Source organism: Mustela putorius, unplaced genomic scaffold (assembly GCF_011764305.1).
Source record: "Mustela putorius furo isolate JIRA1106 unplaced genomic scaffold, ASM1176430v1.1 tig00000997_pilon_pilon_pilon, whole genome shotgun sequence".
NCBI classification, from domain to species: Eukaryota; Metazoa; Chordata; class Mammalia; order Carnivora; family Mustelidae; genus Mustela; species Mustela putorius.
This window is the reverse complement of record NW_025421527.1, coordinates 1,078,866-1,100,832: the sequence shown is the minus strand read 5'-3', so window position 1 is coordinate 1,100,832 and position 21,967 is coordinate 1,078,866. Positions and strand designations below refer to the sequence as shown.

Sequence of the window (21,967 nt, the reverse complement as noted above, 5' to 3'; positions counted from 1 at the left end):
CGCTAGGCCGGGGACTGACCACGCCGTTTGGAGTAACGAGCTCCTGACCTCACAGAGCTCACGGTCTGGTAGACTTCAGGGCGAGGCTGCTTGGTCGAGGAGTGAAAGCTGCCTGTGGCTGGGCCAGGGATGAGACCGTCGGCCCCGGGTCCAGTGGCATGGAGCTGGAACAGGGGGCGCGTGTCAGGTGTCCAGGCACGTTCAGAAACCGCGGAACCTAAGAAATGACGTCTGCACCCAGCTTGGCTTTCCGTGTGTGGCAACTGGACTGAGGTTGGGCCGTGGAGTAGCCTGGCTGTCCCACCCCAAACAGTGACCAATTCGGACCAGAGGGAGGGTCAGGGAACAGCGTGGGGACAGCGCACAGTAGGCACGCATCTGGACATTAGCGTAGCTGAGAGCAGATGGCGTGTTGAAGCCTTGTGTGATGCTCCTGATGGAAGGTTTTATGGGAACTTGAGTTTTCAGTGGTTTCTGCGGGCAGGAGGAACCTTAGAGGGCCCGATGAGGGCTGGACGTGGGAAAGGCAAAGGGGAACAAAAGGCCTCTGGATGGGAGACGAGCTCCACGTGCCAGGGTGGGCGGCTAAGGAATCGCCCCGGGTCAGGTCCATGCCTGTCCTATTTCCTGCTCGGCCAGGAGCCGGGATTTCCTGTGGTATCTGCATCGCATCAGATGCCGCAGGTTCTACCTCCCAATTCTGCAGCCGCGGCAGAACGGGTCCTGAGTACCCACCCGAGCTGGGTAAGACTTAGCCCTGCACAGCGACTGAAACCCTCCACTATGTTTCCCGCCTCTCTTGCACGGTTGTATCTGCTCGCCAAGCCCGGGAGGAAGATCTGGCTCTTTGAAATTAATTAACCTGTTCAAGGGCATCTTGCAAGGGACAGACTGAGCTCTTTGTCCCCACACATCTTTCCGCCTGAGAGAAAAACAGAAACTGGGGAAGAAAGGGAAGAATGTCACTATGCATGGTGAGGCCCTTGAAGGCCAGACGAAGACTGATACACGGAGGAAATTGGGAGCCCTGTCCGGTGCCTGGGAAGCAGTGATTTCAGATGAGCTCTGAGTGATGAGCCAGGGTCCAGGGGGTAACTGCTTCAAGTGTGGAGTGGGAACCAAGTTACTGGAAAATGCCTCGTCTTCTTCGCGCCCCACGTTGGTATTGTGAGTCTCCCACATCAACCCAGCCTGATTTCCATCCCATTTTGATTTAGTCCGGGAGACCCGTCTGGCCCCGAGCTAACCGTCATGTCTGTGAGTTTCAGATCTGATCACCTGGCTGGTTCTATAAGGGGGTGAGGTTCGAAATGGGTGTTCCCTAGCCAGGGGGTCTAGGTGAGAGATTTTAAATGGAAGGAGGGTTTGAGCACTTTTGGGGGAAGAAAAGCGAATTCTATCTTTTCTGTAGGATGGGGGGAAGCATGGTATTCCCCTGGCTCAGAAGGGAAGCCAGGGTCTCAGGTGACACCTCTGGGCTCATTTATGGGAAGCCTTTTCCTCTTCATAGAATGATCGAGAGGAAGTTCTGGAGGTGGGGGTGCCCTCCTTTTCTGTGATCTCCAGTAGTCTAGGGACTCGGTTTATGAAACTTTCCTGCCTTTCACTGTCCCTTGTGCAGTGCACAGGCTAAGCCTCTGTGCCAAGCAGATAGATCCCATGCTCGGGAAAGATGATTTGGGCATGAAGAAGAATCATAGACACCACTCCTCTATGGTTTCCACCAGCTGTCGCTTCATCCCTCCCTTCATTCCGCACACCAAACCCCTCTCCTAGCAGGGGCAGGCCTCTTGGTCCTGCCCTCACTGATACCCGTTCCTCTCTCGGTCCTCCCAAGCACCAGGTTCACACCTGACTCCTTCAATATTTATTGTAGAAAACAAGGAGCGTGTAGGGGAGAGCACTCTAGACTGGACCGGTGGGTGTTCTAGTGGCCAGCTGGGATAGATGACGATGGTCTGGATGCCTCACTGGGTGGCAGGCTGTTTTTTGAAGTCCATGAAATTGCTCAAGAAGTTGATCAGGTCAACTCCGACCTTCTGGACCAGGGGCATTAGCTGCTCCTGTGTGTTCTCAAAATAAGCCCTGTGTAATCGAAGGATTAGCGGTCAGTGGGAGAGACCCTAGGCACTGGCAGGGGACTCACTGGTGCTGGGAGGTGAGACCCAGCTCCTCAGACTCTAGGGCCTGGGCCATCCTGTTAGGGTAACAGGAGGAGAGGCAAGCCCTCCATCTAGTAGAGGAACAGACCCTAGAGATAAAAATTTGAAGCCTGGTTCCCGCAGGCCCTATCTGTCCAAGAGGTCTGTGGATCTACGACATGGTGCAGGAATTCATCTCTCCAACTTAAACCTGATCCTCTCCAACCCCCACCCTCGAGCTCCAGCAATCTCCCAGCTTCCCTGCTTTCTCTCTAAAGCTCCCTGGGCCGCGATCCCCTTTCTTTCTTTTCTCTTCTCTTTTCTTTTCTTAAAGGTTTTAGTTTTTAGCAATCTCTGCACCCAGTGTGGGGCCCAAACTCACAACCCGGAGATCAAGAGTCACACGCTCCACCGGCCACACCAGCTGGGTGTGCTCCCCGAGCCCCTTTCGCTGAGACTTACTTGGCCTGAGCCTGCAACTCTGGGTCCTTGACCTTCTCCACCAGGTTCTTGCCATAGGTGGCCACCATCTCGGAGTACTGAGAGATTAGGCTCTGCAGATCTGGCTCCTCCGCCTGTCTCCTAACAAGAGCCCCTGCGCATACATGCACACAACACACACAGAGCTCATCAGCTGGGTCCCCAACAGGGACCTGGCAGAAGGCCAGGTCTCTGTTGGTAGCCAGCCCCCACTACGAGCCCCCTCTCCAAACAGGTTCCCAGCTCCAGGTCTTTGGAGGAGCTCTCTGAACCTTTGAGAGGGAGTGATCTTGCTCTTGCTAGGAGCACTGACAGATGGGAAGCCAGGAACCCTAGAACCTTCTCCTTCTTGGGACCCCTTTCCCTACGACACCCACCTTCAAGGTTACAGACGGCGAGGAGCAGCAGAGTCAGAGCAAGCAGCTTCATGGTGGTAACAGTGGGGATGGTGGCCTGGAAGCAGTTGGGAGTGGGGGAGGAATGAGTTTCAGCCCCTCTCCAGAGACTCCTACCTAGGTGCCCACTCCGACCCGTTTCACTCCCTTCCCACAGTTAAAACCGTGTCCTCTCTGGATCCTGGCCACCCCACTCACTTCCTTACCCTACCTGGTCAGCGTCTCGGTCCTTGCTGTGTCTGGCCTGGCTGGGGAGATGGGGCTATATACATTTCTGCTTCCCCACCCCCCTGTCAGGTGATAGGACTGTGGAAAGGCCCCATGGGACAGGGCCACGTTGGAGTAAACCAGTTGAAGAAATGGGGGAGGAGACGACAAGATTGTGGGAGATCATGGTGATGGAGGCGGGAGGCGTGGGTGTGGGTCTCAGTGGGCGGAGGCCAAGGGGGCATTCTTCGGGCTTACTGACACTCGCTCCTTCGGGGTCTGGGGCTGGCACTCTTTGGATTTGAATGCTGCAGGAAGCAGGATTCCTAGTTTTCTTCCAGAAAGCCCTGACATGTCAAACCCTCAGCCCTTGGTAACTTTGTCCCACTGTGGCCAGATTTCATCTCCCAGCCCTACCCCCTTCACTGCAGCTTGGCAGAGAGGTATTGGCGAACAGAACAAAGGGGAAAGGAATGAAATCGGGGTCAGGGGGCAGGCGAATGAGGATTAGGAGAATGTTGGAGGCCATGGCACCGCACGGTTGGAGTCGTGGATCAAACCAGGCCCTGACTTGTGTCTCCTTTAAAGTCCAGCCGCCTTGATAAGGGGTTAAGGACAGGAAAGTTGAGTAACACTGAGAAAGGGTCTGTGCTGTGTGTCGCGCGCTCGCCTACGTGACTTTCCACACGCTCTCCCTATCGAAGGGAACAACTGTGGTCCGGGTCCTGAATTCTTCGTTGGTCCTTGTTGTTCCTGTACTTCCCATGATCCACTCCATGGTTGACTGTAACTTCTTGTAGCTAATGGCATTAGCTGTGATTACCTGGCATCACGAGATTTGTTTGTAGTTAATGTAAGACTTGTTATAGGAACTTGCAGTTGTCTGACTAGATACTGATGTATTATTCCTTCTATTGTGATCTGCCTTATAAATGCTCGTAAGATGTGGAGTAAAATCAGCACTGTTGGACATCCTCCTCAGGGCTCCTCCTGCCCCCATCTCTTTGTCTCTTAATTTCTTTTCACCATCCTCTTACCCTCACGAATTGTCGTGCCCCAGGCGACAGGAGAATAAGGGTTAGGGTCAGAGGGCAAGTGTGATTGAATCTGTCCTGCTTTCAGTTAATGTGTAATGAGATGAGGGAGAAAACACGAGAGCCCAGAATAACCCTCTTGAGTGCTGATAAACGTGTAGACCCTACCTCCAATAAAACAAATTCAGAAAGTAGCCTCTGCCTTCCCCTTCCCAAATGGCGGGCCCTGGCAAGAAAGGAAGTGAATGAGAGTCTTCTACCAAGGGTAAACGCTGAAGTTCCCTGGTCACTGGATTACCTGGTCATTCTAAGGTGATGGTCAGCCAGTGTGAGTCAACGGGGCCAGAGCATCCCTCTGACCGAGGCCCCAGCCCCAGCGCCAGCTCTGCCTGTGAGGGATGACAAAGGTACATCCCCCAAGCACAAGGCATTTGCGTGAAATCACCTAAACAGATACCTGAAGCATTTGTATCTTTTACCCTTTTGCCCTCAAAGTATACATAGAACATTTTTTTTAAACGATTTTATTTATTTGACAGAGAAAGAGACCCCATGTAGGAAGAGAGCAGGCAGAAGCAGGCCTCCTGCTGAGCAGAGAGCCTGATGTGGGGCTCAATCCCAGGACCCTGGGACCATGACCTGAGCCAAAGGTAGAGGCTTAACCCACTGAGTCACCCAAGCACTCCATACACAGAACATTCTTGAGAAACGGAGATGGGGGTGTGAGGGCTAGTGAGGGAAGTGACCCTGGGCCAAAAAAATCTTACTCCATCTTCAGTTATTCCTCTGGAGTGCTTAGTATTTGAAGGACACCCCCATTGACTGTCCCTGGTTCTGGAATGGAGTGCGTTTTGGAGGCAGAGTCCATATTCCCAGATTTTATTTGCCTGAGCAATGACGGAAGGGTTCGTCAATGGGGGCAGTTGCTTCACCGAATCATCCTGCTAGAACTAAGGCTGCAAGTCCTGCTCCTCTACCCCAAACTCTCACCCACTCCCAATCCACCAAGAAACTAGAAGGTGAATTTGGAGAGGTGTAGACCTCCGCGTCTCCATGGGGAGGGCTGTACTTGCTAGTACCCATCTGGAGGTTGTGTGCTGTGTACTGTGGGGGGGGGGGGGCTGTGAGGAGTCCCTGAGGGGTTCGAGGTAGGGGCACCTAGGAGCCCTAAGAACCAGGGTTCCAACGCAGTATTCACAGTCATTCCCTCTGCTACCCTTCACAAAACGGAGGCCTCCAGGCTGTCCCGCGAAAGGACTTGCAGCAGCCCAAGCTCCAAGACGCTCCCTCTGGCGTCTAGGACGTTCCCAGCGTCTTCCCGACCTTCTTGAGGCCGGGCGACCTCAGGCCATCTACCAATCAAGCCCCGCCCGCCTCTGCAGTGCCTGGGTTGGAGCTCTCTGGACCCGACTCTGCCACTCCTTTGCTTCCTTCTCTCCCATTGGCCCCTGGGAGACGGAGGCAGGTTTTCTTTCTTTTTTTTTTTTTTTAAATCTTCTGGGCAGGGCCCAATCAAGGGAGGGTCGGGTCTTTGATGTCTTTTTTTTTGCCCGGTTCCAAGATGGCGCTCATGACCACGCTGAGAATGCAGCGTGAAGCCGCAGTCCTGCCATTACTCAAGATGACTGCCCCCATCAAGATGACCGGGGTGTGCCGGGGAAAAAGGGGCAGCATGATAGTCTGAGACGGTAAGGACTATTGCTTCGTTGCCAGTCTCGCCTTGGGGTCTAGGAATGAAGAACAGGAAGACTGGGAAGCTGGGTGAGGTCTGTGATTGGAGCTAGGATTAGATAATAGGGGAAGGGACGGGGTGACAGGTGGGGTGAAGAATCAAAGATGGGACGGGAGTGTGCCTGGGGTTCAGTCTCCCCACCGGTGCCCTCTCCCTGCTCTTCCTGTTCCAGGTCTAGCATCGGACCATGTGGAAGTTTCTGGGACTGGGGAGTCGGATGATGGGGGGTGGGACCCGTGCGGGGTAGAGGGAGCAATAGCGTCCTTTCTCAGGCTAACCCCGGCCCCTCCCCTGTTCTCTGGACTGAAATGGGGAACACACTGGGCCTGGCACCGATGGGGGCTTTGCCCCGCCGGAGCCCCCGGCGAGAGGAGCCTCTGCCCAACCCTGGGAGCTTCGATGAGCTGCACCGGCTCTGCAAAGGTGAGAACTTGGCATTTGGGTGTCTCACATTGAAGGGGCAGAGGAGGGGAGGGTCTCGCATGCTGGGTGTCCAGTGATGGGAGCAGGAAAGGGGAGAACCCAGCTGGGGCATCCAGCCTCAGGGAGGATCAGGTGCCCCCATGGAGTGGAACATTTCGTGGTAGGACTTGAAAGGAGGTCAGTTCCTCCAAAGTGCTTTCAGTAGGATGGAAAGGGGAGACTATGTCTTGGGGTAGGGGTTCCTTGTCTGTGCTCATTCCTCCGCTTCCCCTCCCCTCCACCCCCTTCAGATGTGTTCCCAGCACAGATGGAGGGAGTGAAGCTCGTTGTCAACAAGGTTCTGAGCAGCCATTTCCAGGTGCTCCCACTTCTCTGGCCCTCCTTAAGACCCTCCCTGCCTAGCCTCGGACACTCGCTTCCTTGCCTTTGTGCTCAAGCCTTAACCAGGCTCCGTGGGACGGATGAGGGAGGATGTGGGGCTCTCTTTACTTCCCTCGCCTGTGGGACTTGTTGCTTTTAGTTTCGGTGACCCTCTGTGTATGTTGGAATGTTTGGGATTCTTGCAAGGCCTTCTGGATGGGGAGGAGGAGAGGAGTGGAACGGGGTTCAGGTGGGTGGGAACATTTTCCTCCTCCACTGACTTCTCTTTCCTCAGGTGGCTCACACCGTGCACATGAGTGCCCTGGGCTTGCCCGGGTATCACCTCCATGCGGCCTATGCAGGAGACTGGCAACTGAGCCCCGCCGAGGTGAGTAGTCCTCACACCCGGGTCATCTCCCTAAAAGCCCACCCAGATCTCAGGTCTAGAGGAGGAGGAAAGCGGGTGTTATGGGGAAAAGCCCACCCAGGACTCGGGACTAGAGGAGGAGGAGTAGGAGTGTGTTACAGGGAAGAGAGTGCAGGGCACCTGCCTCTGTGTTTCCTCCGACGGGAGAGAGTGGGGGAAACGTTTGGGTGAGGAGCCGGAGCCTGTCTCTGTGGCTCCACTAGGGGGCGCTGGGTACTGCTAAAGACACCCTGGCCGGTTGGACGGAAGCTGAGCGTGCCCCCAGCTCAGCCGAGCCGCGTACCCTCTTCAACAGGTGTTCCCCACTGTGGTGGGGGATATGGACAGCAGTGGCAGCCTCAACGCCCAGGTCCTGCTCCTCTTGGCAGAGCGGCTCCGAGCCAAGGCTGTCTTCCAGGTGACCCATGGTTCCTGCCGCCGTCCGCTGAAGCATTTCCCCTTTCTCCATGAGTGTGCTGCGCTGGCGGGGGGCTCCCGGGGCAGGAGCAGGGCTGGAGTGATGGTGCGGGGTGGGAGGGGGAGGCTCTACTCCTTGTTCTGCCTACCCAGACGCAGCAAGCCAAGTTCCTGACGTGGCAGTTTGATGGCGAGTACCGGGGAGATGACTACACAGCCACTCTGACCCTAGGGAATCCTGACCTGATTGGGGAATCGGGTGAGGAACTGGGACGGGGTGCTTTGGAGCTTGGCTGCTCACTTGCTGATGTTGGCTCTGTCTCCTCCTCCTCCGTACTGTTGAGGGATTAGAAAGTGCTTGGGCCTGGAGGCTGTCCCCGCGACTGACTCCGCGTGACTCCGTGTCTCCCTGCTACCCCACAGTGATCATGGTGGCTCACTTCCTGCAGAGCCTCACCCATCGGCTGGTGCTGGGAGGAGAGCTAGTTTATCACCGGCGGCCAGGCGAGGAGGGCGCCATCCTGACACTGGCTGGAAAGTACTCGGGTACGGGGTGAGGGGGAATAGCGACAGGGAGGGCAGATGCTGACCTCGGTGGGGGTTCCTGGCCTGTGTCCTGCTACAGTAACGCTCCTTGTCTCCTGCGTTTTGGTTTTTACAGCGGTGCACTGGGTAGCCACACTGAATGTGGGGTCAGGTGGGGCCCATGCAAGCTATTACCACAGGGCAAACGACCAGGTGAGACTCCCGATGCCAATCCCCCACCCCAGCAAGCCAGTCGTGAGCTTGTGCCCCTGCAGACCTCCACAGGCCCCACTGCCCTGGGATTCTTCCCACCCACGCCACACAGATGCTTCGCGCCCGTGTCCGTTCCGCCGAGCCCCGGTCAGGACTCCTCTGGTCCTCAGTGACACAGATCCTTCCCCCATCCTTGCGCGTGGTTCTCAGGTCCAGGTTGGAGTGGAATTTGAGGCCAACACAAGGCTACAAGACACAACCTTCTCCTTCGGTTACCACCTGACTCTGCCCCAGGCCAACATGGTGTTTAGAGGTGAGGGTTGCTAAGATGGCGTTGGGAGGTGCCGAGGGACTAGGGGGACAGAGGGAGGAGGCAAACATCCTTCTGACCTTGCTCCTGACCCCCGTCTCTAAGCCTGTGAAATAACCTCGTGCGTATGCTATTCTCCAACAGGCTTGGTGGACAGTAACTGGTGTGTGGGTGCTGTGCTGGAGAAGAAGATGCCCCCCTTGCCCATCACCCTGGCCCTTGGAGCCTTCCTCAACCACTGGCGCAACAGATTCCACTGTGGCTTCAGCATCACTGTGGGCTGAGGTGCTCCCAGGGCCTGCCCCTCACAGACGCTGGAACCTCCGAGGCAGGTGCCCTAGGGCCAGAGACTAGGCCCCCTCTCCAGAGCGCACCTTGCCAGGTGACCTCTGGGTCCCAGGAGCAGAGCAGGGGATAGGACCGTGCCCTCCTCAGAACTGGAGCCGCCACAGGGGCAGCTGCTGGGGCCGTGGTGTGTGGCCCCCACCTCCGCCACCAGCTCCAAGGTCTTTTTCCCATGCTCTGTGGCTCTGGACTAAGGGAGAAGGAGTAAGGGGTGTGTCTGGCTGACTTTTCTCCCCTCACATCCCCCTTCTTCGTTTTCCTATCAATTAAAGCTCCTAGCTTCTTCCTCTTCAGAGCAGAACAGGCTGCGTGGGATTAGCTCCCTGTCCTGTTTTCCATCCCCGAGTCTAGGGCTGGGAGAGAAGAGCCGAAGGGCTACATCTTTGACCTCAGAAAGTGCCCCCCCAATTCCCAGAAGGAGCTTCTTTACCTCTTAGCCCTGAGGCTTCCTCCTTCCCATCTTCCGTGCTCCCAGAGAACAGCTCTGTCCCTGCGGTCATCCCGCACCAACCCCAAGACTGCATGAAGAGGTCGTTCACTGCTTTCGTCTTTCATTGCAACCACTGTGCTCCGTTCCTACCGGTCCCAACCTCTGGCCCCAGCATTTTCCCCTTTCCAGTCCAACGTGTCCAGATGGGCTGTGGAAGGAGGCATGCGGGGGCCTCAGCTGCAGATCTCCTGGAGCAGCGGCATCATGGCGGACAGGCCCTGGATGTGCTGGATTTGGTACCCGTATGCGTTGTTAATGCTCCGGAGCTCAGCCAACAGGCCCAGCAGCTTCGCGTACAGAAACCTTTGGAGGAGGTAGTGGGGTCACCAGGGAAAGAGGAAACTAAGGTAGCTGAGAGTCTTATCTTGAGGTCCTGCTCCCCTGAGCTTCCCTCAGTGAGGTTAGGTCTGAACACTACAGAAGATCATGCTCTGGTATGACAAATTAGCAAAAATTCCCAAAGTCCCTGAGGTCTTCTCTCCCCTGCCCTTCTTGAATCCAGAGGTCTCAGGGCCAAGTGTGAAGAAAGCCCCAGACTTGGTCAGAACTGCAGCTCTGTGCAATCTATGGATCTGGCCTTCTAGAGCAGGTTCTAGAAGGTGGATGTGTTCTGTGGTCTGAAGCGTCCCTCTTCTGGCCAAACTGGCTCGTTGAGGAACACGTGAGAACACGCGGAGCCTACCTCAGAGCCTGGACGGAGCATGGACGGCTGAGCCAGAGCCTGGCTTTGCCCAGGAATCTGAATGACCGTGATAACTTCGCGGGGGGGTGAAAAATTAAAGGAAGGGCCAATGGAGAGGGAGGGGAGGGCCACGGGAAGAGCGACCGAGAATCCTGGAAGGCTGCTTTTAGCCTGGAGTGGACGGCTAAGGTGATGGGTGTCGTCAGTCTCAGGAATGCTATCATACAGAGCCTGCGAGCTACGACTTTGCATCTCTACTGAATAAAAAAAAAAAAAAATCTGGAAAAAATCAGATGAAACAGCAGTAGGAGCGATTCGGATGCCAGACCCATCTGAGGTGCGAGGGAAGGACTCGGTGCCCCCAAGGAACCTGGTTTCCCAGAGGACAGGACGGCAGAGGCGTTCCCCTGAGCTCTGTTTCCCTTGCCTGCCTGCCTTCCCCGGGTGCAGCCTCCGAGCCCCCAGGCTCCCGCATACCGGTCCCCAGGCCTTGGCGGCTGCCCTTTGATGTAGCTCTGCAAGGTCATTGCCACCACCTCTTGCAGATGATCGATCTCCGCCCTCTGGGTAACCCCAGGCCTGTCTGGAAGACAGCGGGTGGGAAGGATGGGTGGGGGCGGGCAGGGATCCCCGGGGCTGGGAGTCCGGGCAGGGGTGGAGGAGCAGAAGCTTCTGGGCTTTGGGGGATGCTCACCGGGAGAGAAGAGGGCCATGGCGGCCATGAGCACGTACTCGGGCTCCTGGAGCTGGAGTCGTCTCAGTGTCCCATGAAAGCGAAAGAGCAACTCTAAAAAGTCTTGCTGGAAGCCCGCTGTGGGAGATGCTGGTCTTAGGATCCTCCCGGTCACACTGCCACAGGCCTTACTGCAAAGGACGCGCACCCGCCCAGGCTCCAGCCCCTCTCACCATGGACGCCGTCTTCCAGCGTATAGCAGAGCGGCCCGCAGAGGAAGTTTTGTGTTTGGAGACAGAAAGTGGTATTGAGTGCGATGTGACAGATTTCGACCGCTGCTCCCTTGAGCAGGGAGATCTGGTCCTCCATGGGCAGGGACCTGAGGGGGGCAGGCAAGAGCCTTTTAGAGAGGGAGAGGAGCTCCCAGTTCTGGCTGAGCTACTTAAGACCAAAGGAGGGAATTCAAGACCCCGTGCTTGGAAAGGCATCAGGAAGGGTTAGCGGGTCAGGGACTAGGGGTGTGTGTGTGTGTGTGTGTGTGACTATAATTTATTGGAGTGTTTTCCTCCTGGAAGGTAAGGGGAGGTCACGTACCGGAAGAGAGGCACGTCCTTGGTGAATTTGATGACTTGCTGTACCATGAAGGTGTTGACCTCCGCGAAGTGCGTGAGCAGGGGCAGTTCGGGGACCGGGACGGGCAGGCGCTGGTGATGGATGAACAGATGAGCAGGAGGCTGCAGAGATCAGGGCCTGAGTGAGTGGCCCTAATCCCAGGGGTCTCTCCAGCCCTGTCTTGGAAGGGCTTCGGGGCCTAGGAGCCTGTGGACGCTGGGGTTCTGGAGAAGCCTCGTCCTCTGTCTTGGGGCGTGGCACACTGCTGCCCCCTCCCTCCGGGCAGCCACCTCGGGTGCCCTTTTGGTCCTCTTTGAGCTCAAAGTCCATGCAAAGGCTCACCCTGAACTGCACGAACTGGTTGAACATGGTGCCCACGTGGCGGCTGTGCGCCCCCAGGAGTGTCCGCACCAGCTCCTCCTGCTCCTTGCTCAGCTGCGCAGGGACTTGCTGGGCCCGCCGCTGGGCCTGCTTTGCCCGCCGTGCTGCCAGGGCTTCTGCCGACAGGATCACTGTGCCCGGGGAAGATGAGGGACGATGCTGCTGAGGTCTGCAGAGGGCATCACTGTCTCTGCCAGCCCCCACCCTTACCCTCTGTCTGGGAGCCCTTGGGCACCGGGTACCCCGTGATGAAGGATGTGGGGAGGGAGTGGCATTCCTGGGGCCTCCTTGGGCTTGGCTGGAGTCCTAGAGGCCCCAGTGGTAAGGGATCCCTGTCCCTCTCCCCAGCCCCGCAGGCCCCGCTGGGGAAAACAAGGCACCACTGGGGGGTGGGGAGGGCTGGAAAATAAAGTAGTCACAGTGAAGGGAGATGTTTGGTTTCTGGGTGACCAGAGAAGAGGGAGAGCTCTTGGTTCCTAAAGCATCACTTTCTGTTTACATAGCCCTAAACGGCAAGGGTTCCAAGGCTAAATCTCACTGGATGAAACAACCCAGTGGGTAGAGGGTACACAGGCCAGGTGTTATTATCCAGATTTTTCAGACACATAAACAGGTCTACATTCCGGTGGCAGGTCCAAGGTCGCAAAACACTAAAGTGATGCAAGCCAAGATTTTTTGACTCCTACAGTATGCACTGGTCCATATTGAAGAGTAGTGCACTATCAGCAGAAAGCAAGGGCTTGGGAGTCAGAAGAGCTAAACATGGACACTGTAACTTTGTAGCCGAGTGAGCTCCAGTGATATCGTCTGTCAGGAGCAAAGCCTCATCACGGGGCACAGAGAAATGGCACGTGATGATTCCTTCAACAGTTACCACGTACCTACTAGGTGACATGTGCTATACGTGAGACACACACAAGTCAAGCCGTAGGGATATCTAGGGAAAGCATTCTGGGTGGAGGGGATGACCAGGGCAAAAGTCCCGAGGGGTGGGTGCTGGGTGTGCGTGACAGTGGCACTGAGATCACTGTGGCCCTGAGTGAGGGAGCAAGGTGGGCAGATCAGGAGATAAAATCCGGGAGGCTGTCTGTTGGAGCCAGACCATGAGATCTTGGACTATAAGAGAGATGAGGAGCAGAATAGAAACATCATCTGACTCGTTTCCAAAATCTTAACTCTTCTTGTGGGGAGAACACGCTTTGGGAACGAGGATAAAGCAGAGCGACCTCGTCTGTGGATGCTGGTGTTGGTAGGGGGCCAACTCACTTTCCTTCTTCATGCCAACGTCTAGGCATTTCTGCAACCGGCAGGCTGGGCAGTGGCGTCTCTGGGCCTTGCTGACCTCACATCTTCCAGCAAAGGGGCAGGTGAGACCAGTGCTTTTGTTGACTGTGCGTCTGTGAGAGATGCAGACTTTCGGGAGGGTGGTCACAGATGGCAGTGAACAGGTGGCTACATGAGGGGCTGAGATGACACGGTCTAGAAGGATCTGTGGGGACGTGGGCTAATCTGAGCTGTGCCCAAGGGTCCCTAAGGGTGGGTAGGATATACGCCATGTCAAGCACAGGGAGGGCACAGGATCCCTGACTTGGTGTTCGCAGGTCGTGGGTAAGGGGCTGTGTCCACAGGACCAACAGCAGCCTTCCCTCTATTATTCTATCACCGATTTATGCAGTATTGAGGTTGACGAGATGTACCACGCTAGCCACAAGGCAGTTAGCCTCTGAGAGGCAGGAGTAATGTAGGTGGACAAGCTCGGGCATGTGCCACGGCTTAAAGGCTGCGCAGTGGGGAGTCTGGGAGGTGGTTTCTCCCCGGGCGGGGGGCTCTTACCTGAAGAAGCCCTTGCAGCCCTCACAGGTCAGGGCGTGGAAATGGTAGCCTGTGGCTCGGTCCCCGCACACCACACAGCTCCTCGGCCCATCCTCTCCACTGGCCATGGCTTCAGATGTTTCGATGGCTGTCGCAGGCCCCTGGATGTGGGAAGGGTTAGCACCCTGGACGCTCTTCCCCCCTTCTGGGCGACCTCTTCCTGACCCTCTGCATGATCTGCACCTTACTGCTTCTAGTCTCTGGTCCCCAACAGATCCCCTACCTGCTCTTCCTAGGCCTGTCCCCCGCAGGCCAAGGATCTGGTGTGGGCTGCTTCTCCCCAGACTACCATCTGCCCCTGCTTTTCCCTTGGTCTCTGGAGCTGCCAGCGTTTGCAGTCAGGGATTATGACCCTCTGTACCTGGTAAACAAGGAACTTCTGCTATGTGAGAACTGCAGCTAGTCTCTGTGACTACATAGATAGGGCACAGACTCTGGACCTGGGACAAAGGCCCAGGTGGGAGGAGTTCCCAGCATGCCCATGGGGGTAGGTTGCTGGCACCTGAGGAGGGACCCTGTGGGGGAGAGACCTCATGACTAGAAACTGCTGCTCATCAGACCCCGGGGGATCTTCCCTACTGCTGAGCTCCAGGCTCGACCTGTGCTCTCTCTACCTCTCAAGTAAATTAAAAAATCTTAAGAGAGAGAGAGAAAGAGAGACTGGGGTCTGATTAAGAGCTCAAGCAAAGAGCTCGTGAGGTCTACACTTCCTCACTGAGAGGGCTGGGAATGAAATGAGGGCAGCCTCTTAACAAATTAGAGGTGGTGCTTCGGATTGATCTGAGGACTCTGGCCCTGGGCTGGCTTCATGGGCATGGGCCTGTGCAGTCACATAGGACCCTGGCCTAGAGGGATCTTTGATTTGCTTTAATTCTCTGCCATTGCTGTCTTGAAATTCTCCATGGTTTTTGAACAAGGGAATCTGCACTTTCAGTTTTCAGTGGGTCCCACAAGTTATGTTCTTTGTCCTGTCTTCAGCCAAGATGAAAGACTTCCAATTAATAGGTTTAAGAATCACAAGTAGGAGTCTTCGGCAGGGTTGTCTAAGTGTTCCATCAACACTGCAGAATATTTTTGCAGGTGTGAGGTGTGTGTGTGTGTGTGTGTGTGTGTGTGTGTGTGTCTGTCTGTGTGTCTGTGTGTCTGTTCTCCCAATAGCTATGAACAGCAAAAGTAACTCAAAAGCTATTTGGATATTTTGGGAATGGACAATATATTGGTTACATCTATGTTGGATAAATCTGGTATCATACACACGCTGGAATAAAGTCCGAAGCTGAGTCTTCTAATTTGAAAGGTCTTCACTGCAGATGTCCCCAGGGGTTTGCCCTTTCTGCACTTCTACAATCTTTTCTCACTAGAAATAAGCTTCTTCCTTCCTTCCTTCCTTCCTTCCTTTCTTTCTTTCTTTCTTTCTTTCTTTCTCTGGTTCTGTCTTTTTCTTCCATTAAGAGTTCAATTATAATTAACGTTGCCCTAAATTTGAGTTTAAAACCCACGCGCAGGTTGGAGTCATAAAAACAGAGACCGAGGAAAGAGACGGAGCCTTGTTTAGGTCCCCAGAATGGATTGTGTAAACTATTACATTTTGCAGCAAGCAGAGTTCCAGAGGACACAGGTGCTTAGGTCTGCTTCTTGGGAGATGCTGAGCACATGTCGGTGTGTGCATCTGTTGGTGTGCTCGCCTGAGTGTGGCTGTGAGAATGCATGCTAATTCATTTAATCAACAAATATTGACAGAGAACTACTATGTGGTAGACAGGAGGGATGGAAAGACGGACGAGATGCTCTTCTGGCCTTACAGAACCTCGGTGTGCTGGTGAGGAAGACAGCCCTTCGTGCAGATATAAAGAAACATGATCAGATCAAGGATGGTGCTGTGCACAGAGCATATGGGACCACAGAGGAGGGGTACCTAATCCGCTTTGGCAGGAAGGTGTTGAGGAGGAGGCAGGAAAGGCTTCCTGGAGGAGTGACAACTGGGCTGATTTTGAAAGGATCAGGAGGAGCTAGGTGAAAACAAAATGCAGTTCAGGCAGAGAGTGCAAGCTGAGAAAGTTCCAGAAGCCAGATACAAAAAGGTGTGTGTGAGGTCGAGCCACAAACAAGCTCTTCTGCTGGAGTCCAGCGTTTTGGATTGGGGGTGGGTGGGGAGGATTCTGGAGAGGTGGGTTAGCAGGCCGAGATGTGGCAGGGCCAGCTCATGGGGGAACCTCCGGTTTCCCAGACTAAGCAGCTTGAGTCCATCAGAAGGCTTTTGAAGAGGAAGCAGAGAAATGACATGAGCAGACCTATTCTGGGTAGATTGATCTTGTGCTAAATATCTTAGGTCGCTGGCTGTTTGGAAGACGGATTTGATGGTGCTGGACCCAGGCAAAGGGACCAGTAAGAGAGCTCTTGCCATAATGTCGTTGGGAGATTATGCCTGACCTAGCACGGCGGGAGGCTGCAGAGGAAGAGAGGGTTTTCAGAGATACATGGGAGGGGCAGTCTTTGGAACTTGGTGGCTACTAGCGTATGCTGAGGAAGAGGAAGAGGAGTCACAGATGACTCCAGGTTTCTAGCATGAGGGGTTAAATGGATGGGGGTACCATCTCCTGGCGGAGAGCTGACAGGAGGAGGGCGGTGTTCTGCATACACCCACCAGTTTGTTAGCTGAATTCACTTGGATGTCACACACGCATCTCAGATTTGGTAGGTGTTAAAATGGCGCTGTACAATACCTAAGGCACAAACAATGAAATTAAAAAATATACAAGTAGAACCGCATCAAACTGAAAAACTTCTCCACAGCAAAAGAAACCATCAACAAAAGGAGGGGTACCTGGGTGGCTCAGTGGGTTGGGCCTCTGCCTTCAGCTCAGGTCATGATCTCGGGGGTCCTGGGATCAAGCCCCGCATCGGGCTCTCTGCTCAGCAGGGAGCCTGCTTCCCCACTCCCACCCCCTGCCTGCTGCTCTGCCTACTTGTGATCTCTGTCTGTCGAATAAATAAATAAAATCTAAAAAAAAAAAAAAAAAAAAAAAGCAAAAGGAAAGGCAACCTACAGAATGGGAGACAATATTTGCAAAGGACACAACCAGTAAGGGGTTCCTATCCAAAGTATATAAGAAACTTAATAACAAAAAGCAAAACCCAAAACCAACCCCCCCCAATAATCCAATTAAAAAGGGATAAAGGACCTGAATAGGCTCCCCCCCCAATTTATTTATTTAATATTTAAATGGCCACAGGTACATGAAAAGGTACTCAGCATCACTAATCATCAGAGCAACGCAAATCAAAACCACAGTGAGATACCACCTCGCACCAGTCAGAAGGGCCGTCATCAATAAGACAAGAGGTAAAAAATGGTGGTGAGAATGTGAAGCAAGGGAACCCTTGTGTGTGGAAATGCAAATTCATAGCCACCATGGAAAACAGTATGGAAGTTCCTCAAAAAATTAAAAATAGAACTACCATCTGATCCAGCAATTCCGTTTCTGGGTGTATAGCCAAAGCAAATAGCACCTCTGTCCCGGACAGATATGTGAGTCCCTGCGCTCACTGTAGCATTATTTACAGTAGCTAAGATGTGAAAACTGCTTAAGTGTCCACCAAGAGACGGATATAGATGCAAACACACAAACTCACACACACTGGGATACTATTCAGCCGTAAAAAGAAGGACATCTTGCTGTTTGTGACAACATGGATGGACCTAGAGGGCCTTATGCTAAGCGAAATAAGTCAGGCAGAGAAAGACAAATGTGATTTCTTAAGTGGAATCCAAGACAAAGTCATAGAAACAGAGATCAGATTTTTGGTTGCTAGAGGTGGAGGGTGGAGGAGGTGGGGAGATTGGGTGAAAGTGGTCAAAAGGAGGGGAGCTTGGGGGGCTCAGTTGGTTAAGCACCTACCTTCGCTCAGGTCATGATCCCAAGGTCCTGGAATGGAACCCCATGTTGGGCTCCCTGCTCAGCAGGGAGTCTGCTTCTCCCTCTTCACTTGCCGTTCCCCCTGCTTGTGCTCTCTTGCTCGTGCTCTCTCTCTCTCAAATAAATAAATAAAATATTTTTTTAAGTGCTCAAAAGGTATAAACTCTTAATTAGAAGATAAAAATATTCTGAGGATGGAATACAGAGCGTGGTGACTCTAGTTAACAATATTGTATGTTTGGAGGCGGCTATGAGAGCAGACCTTAAAAGTTCTCATTATCAGAGGAAAACATTGAGGGCCAGTTCAGGCGAATCATTTCACCATACATACCTACATCAAATCATTAGGTTCTATATCTCAGACTTCTATGATGTTATGTGTCAAGTATATCTTAATAATACTGAAAGAAAAATAAAATGAAAACCATTGTCAACCCTCACTAACTTCTGTATTACATAACTTGGTGACTACCCCAGCATGAGAAAGTGGAAAGCGCTTGAGTTTTGGAGTCATAAGGACTTAGATTTAAGTTCTGACTCAGGCTCTTGACAGCTGAATTACTTTTGGTGCTCCTTCCCTATTTGATGTCACTGAGACCCAGCTCCGTGGGAGTCCGGTCTCACCAGGCTGGGCCAATCCCAGACATGGTAAAGGAGGTTGACGTCCTCCTCCCAGATCCTTGTGACAGGCTCAGGGACTAGTCCAGTTTGATGGAGAGATGCTCTGGGCCAGGGCTGTCCCTTCTCCTGGGCCCCGGGGGGATTATCCTGAGCCTTGTTCTTCTTGCAGGTGCCTTGGGGACCCGCCTCTCTGAGCACCGAGGGAAAGACAGAAAGGCTCCCAGCCTTGGGGCACCTGGCTGGCTCAGTCAAAGAATGAAAGAGCTCTTGATCTGGGGGTGGGGGGGCACCCATGAGTTTGAGTCCCATGTGGGGTGGAGAGAGTACTTAAATACAACTTAAAAAAAGAAAAAGAAGTGCTCCCAGTCTTGGAGTCTCTCCCACAGAGCAGGACTGAGGCTGGGAGCTGCTGGGCTCTGCCCCCGACCTCCACCGCGAGCAGCGTTCAGGGTGGACCCGTGTTCTTAGCCTTTTCCCACACGCCTGTCCCAGGGGCTGAAAAACATCTGTGTTGGTTATGGCCTGGTGGGTTAAACGCTCTGAACTTCCGTTTTCTAATCTGGAAAAAGGGGGTTAATACCCTCTAGCCAGGTTTGTTGTGAAGATTACGTAAAGGAATATATGTAAAGTTCCTCAGACAGCGTTTGCAGCGCGGAAGGAAGTCGATACATATTCATCCTCTTACCCTCTTCCTTCCCTTGCTCTCCATTGCCACCTGCTCCCAGATGCCAGGCCAGGAGCTGGGGAGTCTCCTCGCCTCCTTTCTCTCCCTTGCTCCCTGAACATGATCAGATGTCGCGCCTGCCGCGCTGCCTCTCCCCCTGACGTGCCCAGCACCTCTTAGCTGAGCTCGGGTCCTCCTCCATTTCTCACTCACTACCGCAGTAACCCATTACATTGTTCTCCCCACGCCCAGCCTCATCTCGTTCCAGCCCATCCCCCATGCCGTTGCTATTTCTAAAATGCAAATTTGATCATGTCTCTTTCCTGCTTAAAATTCTTCATTTGCTTCCCATCACCTTCAGGATAAAATCCAATCTCTTTAGCATGTCACACACGGTCCTCTGTGATCTGGCCCCGATTTCTCACTCTGGCCTCATCTGCTCCAACCCCAGTTCTCTCCCCTCATCCAACATGTCACATTTGGGCTCTCGATGTGCTGAGACATTTAGAGATCCCTGAACACGCGACGCTCGCTCACCTCTGACGCCAGCCCTTGTTTTTCCCTCGGGTTGGAGCGGCCAGACATATCTCCACTTCCAGGTCACCACAATCCTCCTCCTGGGTCCTCCTGATCCACCTGGCCCTTCAGGCCTGAGCACAGAAGATGGCCTCTGGGAGCCTGGGGGTCAGAGCCACACCTCTGCACACACATCTGTCACAACACTTACCACGTTGCAGAGCACTTGTCTGTTTCTTTCTGACTCTTGTCGATCAGCTGTGAGTTGGTGAAGTCAAGAACCGCCCCTGTCACTTTTAGATCCGTAGGGCTTATGTGTGAGTGAGCCGGCCAGGGTCTGCATTAAGATTCGACTCAAAGAGCTCACGCTCTTCCCACGTGGCATCACATGTTAGTATTCGGGAATGCATTCCTTCATGTAGCAGGTATTTAATGGAATCTGCTTTATGCCAGGCTTGCTCTAGCAGTGCAGTTCTGTGGGGTTCCTGGGATATATTCCTGCCTCCCTCTTCGGTCGCCGGCTTTCAGAGCAGATCCTGATCTTTTGCTATTCTCATTCTCTGATGGGATACTCGTTCGTCTTCTAGTCTGATTCCCGAATCCATTCTCTCCGCAGGTCCCACCTGCCATGTTTGCATTTACGTGTTGCTGACCTTGCGCAGGTAGGTGTCCATGGAGCCGAATTTCCAGGTTCAGCCTGCCTTATCCTGTACAGTACCGCTGCTCCCCGCTCCCCGGGTTCAGGCTCAAACACTTCCCTTCTCTTCTCTTACTTCTCTACACTCACCCAGAGTTATATACTTTGCACAACTGCAGGATCTCCACCTGTTCTCCCTGCTCCGGATCTCTCCCTTGCCAGATTAGTCCTGCTAGAGTAATCTAAACATGCTGTTTGGGCAAGGGTCAGGTTTATGGTCTTTGTTCTGATGTTCAAGGCCCTTCCACATCTCCTGTGGCTTCCCTGTCATCAAACACAATCTTCTTTCATCATTTTTCTCTTGTTAACACCCAGAGGACAGAGAGCTACAACTTTTTTTTTTTTTTCCTACTTCCCATTTCCTTCCACCCTTTGCCTAAATGTTATCCTTCCCTTAAGGCCCAGCCCCGATCCCGTTTTCCCGAGGAAGCTTTTGGCTCTTTCGGGCCAGGACCACGTCTTTCTTCTTTGATCTATTACCATCTACTCTTACACAACCTACATTGTAACTCACTTAGGTAAGGTAATCATTTATGGCCGGTGAGCCAAATCTGGCCTGCTGCCTCTTTTTTGCAGAGCCTATGAGCTAAGAATGGTTTTTACATTAAAATTTAAAAAGAAGAAAAAGAATATTTCATGACACATAAAAATTATATGAAATTCACACTTCCGTGTCCACAAATAAAGTTTTATTAGAACAGAGCTGCACTTACGGGCTTATTGTTTTGGACTGGTTTCAAGCTGTAGTGGGAGCCGTAAATCATTTCAATAGAGACCATCAGGCCTGAAAAGCTTAACATAGTTACTATTTGACTGTTACAGAGAAAGCTTGCTGATCTCTGATCTAGGATCTTCAATTTTCTTTCTAATTTTTGCACAGCTGCTTAAGAACTGTGGAGAGACCTGCTTCATTCAAGATAATCTTTTCAGTGCTAATTAGCCATTGATTAGAAAGGGTGGGGGGGGGACCCGAGGAGTAGGCTTCCTAGAGTGAGGAGGAGCTGGCCTAGTTAGAAATTGGCTAACTTAGGCAACCACGTCCCATTGTAAGTAAGTGTCAGAGGATCTCAGGTGAATGGGGGAAAATACTTGATCTTGTCCCCTTCTCTGTTTCGGATCTGGCAGAGAAAGTGTAGAAGCAGATTGGGTGATGTATAGAAGTGTTCAATCACCGTGTACAAACTAATATAACACTGTATGTTAACTATATTGGAATTAAAAAAAATTAAATTAGTGGGGCTCCTGGGCGATTCAGTCTGTTGAGCGTCTGACTCTCGGTTTTGGCTCATGCCATGATCTTGGGGTCTGGAGATCGAGCCCCACCCTGTGTGGGGCTCCATGGTCAGTGTGGGGTCTGTTTGACATTTTGTCTCTTCCTCTCCCTCTGCCCCTACCCCTTCTCACTCTCTCTTGCTCTAAAATAAGTAAAATATATATTTTTAAAGATTTTATTTTATTTATTTGACAGAGAGAGACACAGCAAGAGAGGGAACACAAGCAGGAGGAGTGCGAGAGGGAGAAGCAGGCTTCCTGAAGAGCAGGGAGCCCAATGCAGGGTTTGATCCCAGAACCCTGGGATCGTGACCTGAGCCAAAGGCAGCTGCTTAAGGACTGAGCCACCCAGGCAGCCCCTAAAATAAGTAAAATCTTGAAAAAAAAATTTTTTTTTTAAGTACTAAGGACAAAGAAAGAAAATGTGAAAGTATAGAGAAGCTAGCTAGAGAAGGGTTATTTGAGGTCTTATCTGAATCTGGTTGTTGAAAAGAGATCAGTGGTTCTTGGCTGAGAGTAGCTCAGCTATTAAATGACTCAGTTAGTACAGGCCATGGCGGAAATGATCAAAAGGGTGTCGTG

At 53.0% G+C, this 21,967-nt stretch overlaps 3 protein-coding genes across 7 annotated transcripts; 1 reads left to right on the top strand and 2 right to left on the bottom strand.

Annotated features, from left to right (window-relative positions):
• Window positions 1-31: 31 nt before the first annotated feature.
• On the top strand, window positions 32-10,449 carry TOMM40L (translocase of outer mitochondrial membrane 40 like). 3 transcript variants are annotated; one of them, XM_045086566.1, is made up of 11 exons: window positions 32-1,167; window positions 5,819-5,945; window positions 6,162-6,412; window positions 6,703-6,770; window positions 7,068-7,160; window positions 7,495-7,596; window positions 7,749-7,854; window positions 8,019-8,141; window positions 8,257-8,333; window positions 8,544-8,646; window positions 8,788-10,449. In XM_045086566.1, the coding sequence occupies exons 3-11, from the start codon at window positions 6,298-6,300 to the stop codon at window positions 8,925-8,927; spliced, it is 927 nt and encodes a 308-aa protein (XP_044942501.1). In that variant the 5' UTR covers window positions 32-1,167; window positions 5,819-5,945; window positions 6,162-6,297; the 3' UTR covers window positions 8,928-10,449. The 3 variants fall into 3 exon arrangements, with proteins under 3 accessions (XP_044942501.1, XP_004776001.1, XP_004776000.1); XM_004775944.3 differs by lacking the exon at window positions 32-1,167 and having other exon boundaries at window positions 5,793-5,945; window positions 6,262-6,412; XM_004775943.3 differs by lacking the exon at window positions 32-1,167 and having other exon boundaries at window positions 5,793-5,945.
• Window positions 1,853-3,246, bottom strand: APOA2 (apolipoprotein A2). Its single transcript, XM_004775926.3, has 4 exons — window positions 3,228-3,246; window positions 2,999-3,074; window positions 2,604-2,736; window positions 1,853-2,085 (listed from the first exon to the last, which is right to left on the bottom strand). Exons 2-4 carry the CDS (start codon window positions 3,048-3,050, stop codon window positions 1,968-1,970), a joined length of 303 nt encoding a protein of 100 aa, XP_004775983.1. The 5' UTR covers window positions 3,051-3,074; window positions 3,228-3,246; the 3' UTR covers window positions 1,853-1,967.
• On the bottom strand, window positions 9,523-14,116 carry NR1I3 (nuclear receptor subfamily 1 group I member 3). 3 transcript variants are annotated; one of them, XM_013047499.2, is made up of 9 exons: window positions 13,922-14,115; window positions 13,660-13,799; window positions 13,093-13,223; window positions 11,788-11,957; window positions 11,428-11,567; window positions 11,067-11,212; window positions 10,855-10,971; window positions 10,638-10,743; window positions 9,523-9,781 (listed from the first exon to the last, which is right to left on the bottom strand). In XM_013047499.2, exons 2-9 carry the CDS (start codon window positions 13,764-13,766, stop codon window positions 9,652-9,654), a joined length of 1,047 nt encoding a protein of 348 aa, XP_012902953.1. In that variant the 5' UTR covers window positions 13,767-13,799; window positions 13,922-14,115; the 3' UTR covers window positions 9,523-9,651. The 3 variants fall into 3 exon arrangements, with proteins under 3 accessions (XP_012902953.1, XP_012902954.1, XP_012902955.1); XM_013047500.2 differs by having other exon boundaries at window positions 11,428-11,537; XM_013047501.2 differs by lacking the exon at window positions 10,638-10,743 and having other exon boundaries at window positions 13,922-14,116.
• Window positions 14,117-21,967: the final 7,851 nt, after the last annotated feature.

Excerpts from the sequence above, each read along its gene's own strand:
- TOMM40L (XM_045086566.1), top strand. The coding sequence starts at position 6,298 with ATGGGGAACACACTGGGCCTGGCACCGATGGGGGCTTTGCCCCGCCGG. Across the intron at positions 7,855-8,018 it reads TGACCTGATTGGGGAATCGG|TGATCATGGTGGCTCACTTC; the intron begins GTGAGGAACTGG and ends GCTACCCCACAG. Across the intron at positions 8,334-8,543 it reads ACCACAGGGCAAACGACCAG|GTCCAGGTTGGAGTGGAATT; the intron begins GTGAGACTCCCG and ends CGTGGTTCTCAG.
- NR1I3 (XM_013047499.2), bottom strand. The coding sequence starts at position 13,766 with ATGGCCAGTGGAGAGGATGGGCCGAGGAGCTGTGTGGTGTGCGGGGAC. Across the intron at positions 11,958-13,092 it reads CGTTGGCATGAAGAAGGAAA|TGATCCTGTCGGCAGAAGCC; the intron begins GTGAGTTGGCCC and ends CCCCGGGCACAG. Across the intron at positions 9,782-10,637 it reads CCGCCAAGGCCTGGGGACCG|GTTTCTGTACGCGAAGCTGC; the intron begins GTATGCGGGAGC and ends CCTCCTCCAAAG.
- APOA2 (XM_004775926.3), bottom strand. The coding sequence starts at position 3,050 with ATGAAGCTGCTTGCTCTGACTCTGCTGCTCCTCGCCGTCTGTAACCTT. Across the intron at positions 2,737-2,998 it reads CGCCGTCTGTAACCTTGAAG|GGGCTCTTGTTAGGAGACAG; the intron begins GTGGGTGTCGTA and ends ATGTATGCGCAG. Across the intron at positions 2,086-2,603 it reads GAGTTGCAGGCTCAGGCCAA|GGCTTATTTTGAGAACACAC; the intron begins GTAAGTCTCAGC and ends TCGATTACACAG.